Here is an 11381-nt window from a genome sequence, read left to right as displayed (position 1 = left end):
AGAACTTCATTCTCTCTGCACCCCCCTCTTTCCCTGTCCTGCCTCCTTCCTCCATCCCTCCCTTGACCCCTCCTTTGCTGCCACCAAAATGCCAACGAAATGTTATTTTGAAAATCAAGTCATTGTAGAACAGAAGCAGGCTAAAAGAAAATTTGAAATGAAGTAAATTGTGAAAAAAAATCCCCAGATTATAGCTGCTCATGCAAACTTATTTGCCGATTGTTTTTTTTTTTTAAGAACATGGGTTATTTTATGCTATTATACAACGCATGTGTTGAAATTCAAAATGGCAACCAACCTGTCTACAGTGGCCACCTGTTTATAGTGGCCACTTTAGTCATTTCCCTTGGGTTTGACTGTATATAGCTTATTGTATACTTTATGATCCTTATATTATGTATTTCTTACAAAATGGTAAAACAAGAATTGTTTAATGTATGCTTTGTATTTTGTTTCAATTTTTGTTGGATGGAAATAAATGAGAAATTGAATTGAATTGAATTTTATAGAACTTTACGAACTGAATAGTAATGAACACATTTCTTTTCAATGATACTGAAAGAAATCATGAATGATGAATAAAAAATGAGAATGGTGAAAGAGATGGACTGTTTGTCTTAATTTTTTTTTTGTCATATCGTATTGCATAATTGGAAGCATTTTGTTTGTTTCATAAATATCACACACACACACACACACACACACACACACACATACACACACATAATGGGGTTTGGTACATAATGTAATGCCTAATACAAATTTTAAATGCAGATTGTCATCAAGGAGCAATCTCTGAAGGTGTACTTTAATGTTGAATGAAGGAAATCCTGCAACATTTGAGGCAGATGCTATAACAACAATTTTATTTGTGAATTCTAACTATGACGATAACAACTACACAGGAACTGACCACTGTAGAAATTGTATGCATGGCCTCATACAATTTCTCCTTGCATCACAAAACCAATTAAAAAGTTGCCAGATAAGATTTACTTTGGTGTAGGCCAGATTTGAAAGAAGAGATTTTCAACTTTTTAATTACCAGTATGTACAAATTCATCAGAATTGAATGTCGTTCAGCAACTGAAATTATAGAGAGAAAATCTAAACTCAGGGTATTGCTACCTCTGAGTTATGGGTCTATTGAAGTGCTCACTCTAATACTCTCCATTGTGCATGCAAAAACAAGTGACTAAAGAGCAATATCTGCTTTGAAGGGAGAATCAGATTTTTCCTGAAACTTCTCACACTTACCAAGTACATTTTTTTTTTTCTGTCTATTTTATATAACATAAATTAGCTTTTTCTTCAGGTCAAATGTGACCCTAAGCCGTGTGACTCTTGGGTGGGTTTTTTGAAGCAAGGTCACTAATGGCTTAACATGTCTCTCAACACTACTATCAAGAGTATCCTATAAAGTGGCAAAGGCATGCTCTTTCTCTCTAAACAACCACAATATTGCACAATTCCTTGTGTTACAATACAAAGTCAGTGTCCTGATTCCCACTGCACTGAAAATTTGTGTTCTTACTTGCTCTTCAACGTAAAGAATCAAATATCATGTCATGTTTGATATTTGTGTTTGAGATCAAATGTCATTCTATTGTGCATCAGGGCCTGTAGAAGGGGTTCGATATTTTCCTGACATTTCTTTTTACATTGAGCTGTCCTTGCTCACTTTTTAAGAGCAGATTTGTTTTAAAGTCATTTACCCACTTTGGCACCAGACAGTGATGAGGACATCACACACTAATAAATGATCACTAAGCTCTCAAATCTACGAAAAGTACATAAACCACATGTTTCAAGACTCCAAAACATTTTCAAGTGTATGAACTGAAATGCAAGCAATTTACCATTATTTAGGTCTTAATATGCCTCATACTTTGTAGGTAAACATAAGAATGATAAATATTTCTTACACTCTCAATTTCGGGTATAACTTGACATTTAGGTGAACTGAAATGCAAGCAATTTACCATTATTTAGGTCTTAATATGCCTCGTACTTTGTAGGTAAACATAAGAATGATAAATATTTCTTACACTCTCAATTTCGGGTATAACTTGACATTTAGGTTTGAAAACAGCCAGTTCATATGACACAAGAATGCAGAAATTTTATGCATATCTCACTAAAGCATTCTGGATTGCAGCCACACATGTCAGTTTGAATTCTTGTTGGAAAAATGTTTAGCTAATTCCATCACAAAGTAACAAGCATGGGAAAAGCAAAGGCGACGGCAATGTTTCTTAGACCATTACAATAAGAGACCTCTCATTTCATTTCCTTCCCTTCAGTGTCCATAAAATTATATGAAATACCATATTATTTCATATTATTTCATATACATTTTCCTGTACTTCCTTATTTTTTAAAGGACTTTCAGTCCTGGGATCTTTCTATTTGTTTCTTCTTTTCTCTTCCTTTTTTTTTTGGGGGGGGGGGGTGGGATAATTCTTAATAATTCTCTGCCATAAAGTTACTTTTCAGAGAAATGTGAAAAGAAATGACAGTTCATGAACAAGGATGAGAAAGAGCAAGTGATACGCAACACTATTCCTGATGATTCCCTGATGTTCCAGTTGTAAAAATTGCCATGATGATATCTATTGGCTTCCTGATTCACACTCACAAATCCCATGTGTTTGCGCAATGAGATAAATATTCCTTATGAAACGCTGGTGCGATGTTGCATATATGACTCATCTTTGTAGTTCCACGATACTCCAGTATCCGCTGCTGTCAAATAATACATCACAACGTGGCCTCCATATATTACATAGTTTTCTTCTGGTCTAAACAGCAAATAGTTTTAGGTCCACGAGGAACAAACAATCATAAACTACATCCAAGTATGATCTCAATACAGCGGAAGAGCAAGAGGTCGAACACATTCCACGATCCACTTCCATCTCATATTTGACTGATGAGGAGAATTAAGACATAGCACCGCTAGTATTTGCCTGCAGATCAAATGTCATGCCTCTGGCGATGGTTTAGGCCCTAATCTTCCAGAATGCCAATGCACACACAGAGAGGGTTGCTCCTCTTCCTCCATTATGGTGCAGTTTCTGTCCACTCACTCAGGAGATACATTCTCAAATGTTTAGGACTCATCGCCTCAAAGAGCACTCCTGCACCCAAGGGATGACGCGGGGAAAGCATCCTTAGGCCGGTACTCAGCTTCGGTTCTCTCTATTTCCCCAACCTCGCTTGTGATCTGTGGAAGCGAACATAATTTTCACAATTCAAAACTGAGCAGAGTCAAAAGCCCTCTTTTCCTGATCTATCACTCTCTCTTTCTGTCTGTCTGTCTGTCTCTCAGTCTCTCTCTCTGTGTCTATCTTTAGATCTCTCTCTCTCTCTTTCTGATGCACAAATAATATTCAATATGCATTTTTTTTTTCAGGTTTCTTTTCTATCTTGATCTGATTAACTGGGAGATAGAAATGTGCAGATTGTTTTTCAAAGAGAGGTGATTTTCTCTACAAAAAAAGTAAGTAAGTCTAAGCTGTCTGAAGAAAAACAATCCCTTTGTGCCAACCATCCATAAAAAACAGCCCCCCCCCCCCAACCTTCCTTGTGATTGTCCATGGATGATTGCCTTGGGGTAATTGATACCAAATAAGTCTGATGAAATATCAATATGTAAATGATACCAAATAAGTCTGATGACATATCAATATGCTCATGGGTTGAATGCCCTTGTACAGGTTTGACAAAGGAATTTAAAGTGTACATCATGAAATATGAAGCTTTACTTACCGTCTTTCCATTCATCCCACTCTCGTGCTTTCCTCAGGGCTTCTGGGTCATCTGTCTCTATCTCCATCTCTTTCTTGATGTCTCGGGCCTCTGCCGCCTCACGTTCACTCTGCTGGCTTGGATTCCTGCTCACGATACAAAGCCAGAATTCACCAACTCTCAGAACCTCATGAGAAATAGTTCTAATATTGTCAACAAATTTCCTTAGCAGCTTTGCGCTAAATGAGGAGGAAAAAATCATGAACATTCTGAAAAGATTACATTTGCTTTTGTGTTTTTGAATATCAAATATATTGAGAAATTAGGCAATGCAATTCATCTGGAGGCTCAATGATCTACATAGGGCGCCTACTGCTTGCACACACAGTTATGTACAGGTGGGACTATAACACACCTTCCATACCGTTACATGTACATCACTTCTGGACAATAAAGCTACAAATCTTCTTTCACTTTTCTACAGCATGGTACTTTACAACAACATCAACCCAAAATAACTTCTAGCCACACTATATTCAAAAAGTATCAGTCCTGCGAGCAAGGGGCTTCTTTTACATTAAACTTATTCATAACTTTTGTGAAACCAGGTTGACGCACAGCAGATGTTTTGCTCTTCTCCTTGCTCACGACTCACAGAGAAGCATAGCCACCAAAATATGAAGAAAGTTATGTCTTGGGGTAAGTGTCTTTGTGATATCATTGAGAAAGGTGGAAATGTTATTGCCCATGTAGCTATCAACATCCACTCTGAAGTAATTGTTCTTGAAATAGTTGTTTAGAAGTGGAAAAAAAGAGGCACTTACTGAGAGTCAAGTTTGATCTTGCCTTCCCGGATCTCCTTCTCGTAGAACTCATCCAGAGTCATGGTGGGAATGCTGGGATAGCCCGCACCAAAGACTTGGGCTTGGAGTGCGTCCTTGGTCAGAATGAACGGCTTCATTGGCTGATATGTGATGACATCATTACAAAAGCATGAATAGCAAATGATAAAGAAAACAAAATCAAACCATAGCAAACAAATCCTGAACTTGGAGCATCTCGAACATTATGGGAAAATTTATCCCTGCAAGAAAGCTGTTTCAAGCAATTACTTTGTAATGAGGTTAGTGAGATGAGTATTAGAGGAGCAGCTCAGTCCAGTGAAATAATGAGTTTATTTGACCTGCTGTAATGCATTATACAATATACAATACAGCTTTCTCCTTGGGGGTACATTCTCCATTGAATCATATCAAGCAAAATTAAAACTTGGCTCTGTTTACACTGACATTTAATTTCGCACAAATGGGATCTATCGCCTGCTTGCTGGGTATCTGTACAGTGGACTCCCGTTACAACGAAGTCCTCAGGACCAGCAGTTTTCTTTCATTATATCGAAATTTCTTCATAACTGAACAAATAAACAATGAAAACACATAGAGTGGATAATGTTACAGCCTGAATTTTTATTTTGTTGTAACCGGAATTTCGTTATAACTGCGTTTGTTATAGTGGGAGTGCACTGTAATCGGAAATCCCAAGGCTTCACTAGAAAGCAAATATGCCTCACTGAACAGGTACAAATTCAATGACTTCTCTTGCTGGGAAATGCATGGGCTGGTAGTTAACAAATAATTGATTTTATCACAAAGTAAGGCATGCAACATGGCATAATTATATCCTTCTAACCTACTGTTGTTTGTTTGTTCGTTTGTGTGGACGAGCAAGGGGTACATTGTGGGGGTATTCATCTTATGTTTTGCTCTATTTAGTCAGCAATGTGGGGGTAAAAACTGACATTGTGGGAGTATTAGTCTATGGTATAATGAAGCTTTTGTTAGTTTGTGTGTGTGTGTGTGTGTGTGTGTGTGTGTGTGTACAACAAGCAGTAACAAGTTTTACTAACACTTGTAAAAAGTGACATTCAAATGGGTATTGGGACAAAGTAAACATCACAATAGAGTTCACTCCTCTTGCTACAAATTTGACCAAGGTGAATGCATTAATATTTTGGTGTATAAAGGTTTCCATTTTTGTTACACCTTACACGCAAACTCCAATCCACTGAAAATAAATTACCTGACAGTGCAAGTTGATTATAAACCCTTTGTGTGCTTTAAGTGCCAATAGGCACCGAAAACCATATTGCACTGTACACATTGTACAAAGTCCCTAGCACTGAAAGGGTTAATCTGTCTTTACCCACCTTCCTCTGTGGCTGCTGTTGAGGAGTATCTCTCCTCGAGTCCCCATCCCCGTTGCCACGGTTACCAGAGCTCTTCTTCATCTTTGCCATGTGCTGTAGAATCTCTCTCTCTTGCTGGATGCTGCTGAGTTGTTCCAGGGCTGTCCCCACCCACTTCTTCAACACCAGAAGATAGAATTCTCTCTGAACATGGGAAGAAAATAAGAAAACCTTTGCTTAAACTGGAGGCCACTGCAAACTTTGATAAATTTCAGCATCACGTATTGTCAAGATGTCATCACTAACACAAGCAAACTATCTTTGAAAACACATCTAAGTCATGTAAGGTTGAAGATTTTCTGTGACAAAATAAATTCATTTGATGTTATGACATCTCTTCAATCAGACATATAACATGTATTTAATTACTAAACTCTGAAAGAGAGTGTAGAAACTTTTTCCTCTCATAGATTACTTCACAGCTGCCTCAATGGCTTTAACATACACTGTAATATATTAATTTTGACAAGCATTGTAATTTTGCACTTCACAAAGGTAAGACAGAATTTATCATGTGACAATACATTGACATCAAATGTTGAAGACTGTTGGAACAAGATTTGTGTTGTAAAAAAGAAAATAGTTTACAGGAATTTGAATGATTGTTGTAAATGCCTGTGATTCTTACAGCTTTGTGAATCTACATACTGCATAGTTTTTAATATGATGGAGGAAATAAGAACACAAAATCAATTCACAGATTTAACCAAGCACTCTGGAGTGTGTGGTGATGCCATTAAACATCTGTTATACTGACAAATACGCTAAATATGAATTATATACATGTATATATTTTTTTAAATCAGGATACTGCCGGAAATATCACAATCCACCTGCACATCTTCATCCCGCTTTGCAACCTCCTCCCAGGTTCCCAAAGCATTGAGTTTCTGCTCCCTCTCCTTAGCCTCCTTGTAGCGCCGAATCTTGTCTTCCCTGTTGCACTGCATAGCCATGAGGTTGGGCCGTGCCCCACCCATGCCGGGGGCACTCTGGGGCAGTGCATCTGGGGAGGGGTCCTCGGGAACCTCCTGAGATATTGGTTACACAATATTGTCCATTTTATATGTAGTCTATTAAACTTTCACAACAATCATTTATCAAACTGGAATTCAAAATTTTTTGAAATGTGCTCTTCATGTTTGTAATACTTGAACTAAAAAGAAAATTTGCAAGACAGTTGTTAGTCACAATAATAGTATATGATATTTTCATTTTTTCTTTTGAAAAAAAAACCAGACCCTCAAAATGCTGACTTGCTCTAAACATTTGTTAATGAACTTACACTGTATTAACATCAACTGCATACAGCTATAATCTTACCATGATAGATCATTCACAGATTTTTCTTTGTCTTACTTGTCGTAATAAAGTTCTCTTCTCCTTTCCCTACCCCACCTGTTTTTCTGCAGTAAATTCACCAAAATACACCAAACAACACAAAAGTGGACAGTGAAATGATACCTCCTTAGTGATGACATACTGTAAAAGTGGAAATTCTTGCGGTGTGGAAATTTTTGGGCATTTCACGTGACCAAAAACCAGCGTGAAAAGAAAAACATGCAAATATTTTTGCAGGTCATATGTTCAACTAATAAATGTCTTGATTCCATGTAATCAAAAACATGCAAAATTCATCTCACCCAGCAGAGCGTGAAAAATTACTCGCACGAAAATAACCAATTTTACAGTAATCTTTAATCTCTACAAACATACAATGAATGTACAACTGCTGTCTTACCATCAGATCATATCATGTAAGAAAAATTTTTCTCTGTTTTACTTGGTGTAAGTTCCCCTTTCGCTTCCCCCTCATCCTGTTTTTCTTCACTAAATTCATAAAAGAATAATATCCAACAACACAGAAGTGGAGAGGGAAACAATACCTCCTTAGTGATGCCGTAATCTCTACATCTCCTGATGTAGTCTACAAAGTAAGCTTTGCTCCTCTCTACAACATCCAATCTCTCCTCCCCCATCAACCGGAGTGAGAGGTCTCCCAACAGGGCAGGCAAGAGGAGATATCTAACATGGGGAGGTGAGAGATACAAAATGGGAGATAGGGAATTGAAAAGTGGCACGCAAGTGGAAAGCTAGGTTCAAACGACATTTCTAATCATAAAGACTATGACAAAGTTTTAAAATTCAGTGATTAGCTTGTAAGTTAGCACCATGTGGATGCACTTGAAGGTTAGCAATATGAAAGACTAGTCAATGCTTCAAACCATAAGTCATCTTCTAGGATTTACGCTCTATCCACAAGCCACGAGGGGTCTCCACTTATAGTTTAGCATTGTGTGGACAAGAGAGTTTTAATAAGAACTCAAAAGTTAGCGTGATCTCTCCCGGAACCCTATTCCCCCTTAGTTTCCGAGTCAACCTCCAGTGTATTTTGTACACTATTGTATCGTGGAACGAAATTGGATTTATCGCCAGCTCTGCATGCATGCATTTCTTCCAGTTCTGTGGTTTAATCATAGAGTATGACTCTCTTTCTAAAAACGTTAGGTGTCATGTTGATGCGCATCGTTTTAATACTACAAGCTAATCGTCGAAGTTTAAAACCTCCAAGATACAGATTAGAAACGTCATATGAACGTAACTACAATATTTTGATAGTCTTTTCATATCTAAGAAAAGCAGAGAGCCCCAATGGCTATTGTTGCTATCTGCCATCTGGGGTATTTGTGCACTTGTGTACTGCTGTACTTGAATTGTTTACATGCCAACACTTTCATGGCACAAAATCTATGACCATGCACCAAAGTTTTGGTAACAATACACAGCTTTTTTTAATTTCACTACTATAACACTATAAGTGTATGTTTCCCTGCCCCCCCCCCCCCCTATTTTTAGGATAAGTTGCTGCATGTTGGGGTGGGAGTTTGGGTGAGGATAGAGTCAACATATTACATTCTTTAGTCAACAAGGTTAAATCTGAATATACATGGACATGTTGCCAAAAGGCAAGGAGTAGTCTGTTCATTTCTGGATTCAACAGATTCTGCTGATGCATTAGCTCTCCAAGTGCCTGATACTGCAAAGTGCACATCAAACGAACATCCACATGTACTTGATTTTTTTCTTTTTGTGTAAAGAGCAAGTGAGTCTTTCTGCAGAGAGAATATCACGAGAAGATTAAAGACAACTGTACAAAAGGCCTACAGGACAGCTTGAGGCACGGGGTGAATGTGCTATTGATATTGAGCGATCTTTCAATATTGGACCGTGGACTGGTGACCGTAGATGGTGGCTGTTAGGACTGGATTCATGATATTTGTGATTGCATGAAAAGGATAAATTTCAGGAGGATAACCCCCCCCCCCCCAAAAAAAAAAAAAAAGAAAAAAAAAGAAAAAGAAAAAGAGAGAGTCATCAACATGTATCCTTCAAAAACTGATAGACATTACTAATTCTGAAAAATACCAAAAAACTATGAAAGAATACCTTATGTGAGCTGTTGGGAGTTCCTCAATATCTTCGTTCCGACTGAAGAGGCTAAGTTCGTTGACCCTGTGAGTGGCCTCTTCTAAGTGAGAAATAGCTTCTTTTAACTTTCCCTGCAACCATAAAACATGAAGAAAAATAGACTGCCAGTCCTGCTATATAGATGATAGACACTTGTATGCTTATATAGTGTACTATGAAAATGTAGGGGGGAAATAAATGAAAAAATATACAGATAACAGTCATCAGCACTCGGACAACTGGTGTGTCAAAGAGATAATACATACATTGTATGAATAACCCAACTGCGTAGTCAAACTGAGTGATGAATTGACTAGACTATTAACTCATTTTCTTTTTTTTAATCAAATGATGAATTCATCCATTTATTCAGTAACTCATTAGGGTATTCAATTATCTATTTCATTAAGCCACATTAAAAAAAAAGTAACTTCTCATCTGGATTTTGGTGAAAGGGGGATGGTCCAAAACCCACAAAATAGGGAATCTCTCAAACAATCTTCTTCAAAATCAGAAATGATATATGTAAGTATGTTTGTTTGTGATTGCAGGCCAATTTTCACATTTTTCTCTTCTTGAAATTACATGGTCATATTTGTCTTCACACTAGGAAGGCATTATCACTGGCATGACAGAACAAACATACTTGAACAAATGAGCACAGTGCCCCCCCCCCCAAAAAAAAAAAAAAAAAAAAAAAATTGAGGGCCAATTTTCATTTATGATCTTCTTTCTTTTCTTTTTTTTCAAATGCATGGTCAAATTTTCTACAATATAAAATGATAAAATGGACAATATCCCCCCCCTCCCACCCCAAAAGCTAAGTTTTTAAGATTGCTATGCTCTTCCTAGGTAATACAGTACTCTGTAAGAATGCTCAGAAGGTGAGCTTGCAATACTCAGATGAGTGCTAGAACCACTGCATCTCTTTTTTCTTTATAATATCATTGAATCGTTAACCGCCTCTGCAAAAAGACAGACAAAGTTACAATGAGTAATGTGAAATTCAGAAATTCTTGCCTCTGGGTTAGGGATATGACTATTTCCAATTTTGCCACACTTCACAATGTATGTTGCCCATGACTGATAGTGCTTGACTACCGGTATGCAAACAATCATATGTAGCAAAAGAAGAACGAGAGGAAATAGCGCTGCAAAGAGAGGTTGTTGACCAAACCACGTTCTGGTTGCAAACATGAAACCAATGAATGAATGCAACCACGCATAATATATCTTGCAGTTCTCATCAATAGAGCAGCAGACAGACAGACAGACAGACAGACAGACAGACATGCATAATATACAGACACAAACACAAAAATCATTCATTAGGGGAAGTGGCAAGGGTCATTTTTAAAAGACAGCCACAGAGAATAATGAAAACTCGCCAGTATACCATTCAAAACATGTCAGTAACATTACAGGATCGTAGTCCTTAGAAGGTGCTGCAGTAACGGACTTTGTGCTCTGTTTCACATGAATGCACATTTTAATGTATAAACAACACTCCACATACAAGCTTATAAAGTAATGGATCAAAACAATAACAATAGAGTCCACTTTTTCTAAAGTGCATCAACAGAAAAACAATCATCAACACAGGCTTTTGTGCTTGCCAGTAATAAACAAGCAGCTGTCTGCAATTGAACCAAAGCCTCCCTTTCTTTTTTTTTTAAACTCTAATCAATGTATGCTGGAAACCTTGTATGCTGCTACAGTTTAATAACATTTTTTTTTATTACCACCGATGAGTTCAATTGTGTTTTATGAAAGACAAACTGAAAGCACTCTGGGAATGTTTCTGAAGATAACTTTCATGGTAAGCTCAGCTCCTTTCTTTCTCCACTACATAGATCTCCTTGTGAGCATCAAGGGTGTTTGATAGATCAAGCAATATCACACCTTCTTATGAATTGAA

General features: G+C 37.4%; 1 protein-coding gene across 1 annotated transcript; it reads right to left on the bottom strand.

Moving 5' to 3' along the window:
* Positions 1-2791: 2791 nt before the first annotated feature.
* LOC139730585 (immunoglobulin-binding protein 1-like) lies at positions 2792-10951 on the bottom strand. The gene is made up of 8 exons (XM_071641441.1): positions 10886-10951; positions 9443-9555; positions 7882-8020; positions 6829-7026; positions 5957-6139; positions 4575-4714; positions 3772-3896; positions 2792-3226 (listed from the first exon to the last, which is right to left on the bottom strand). Exons 1-8 carry the CDS (start codon positions 10949-10951, stop codon positions 3186-3188), a joined length of 1005 nt encoding a protein of 334 aa, XP_071497542.1. The 3' UTR covers positions 2792-3185.
* Between the last annotated feature and the right edge of the window lie 430 nt (positions 10952-11381).

Source organism: Diadema antillarum, unplaced genomic scaffold (genome assembly GCF_040938485.1).
Source record: "Diadema antillarum isolate AM-2024a unplaced genomic scaffold, OU_Dant_1.0 seq00000321_RagTag, whole genome shotgun sequence".
In the NCBI taxonomy this organism is placed as follows: domain Eukaryota; kingdom Metazoa; phylum Echinodermata; class Echinoidea; order Diadematoida; family Diadematidae; genus Diadema; species Diadema antillarum.
Note: the sequence above shows the minus strand (reverse complement) of the source record. Positions and strands in the feature narration are given on the sequence as shown.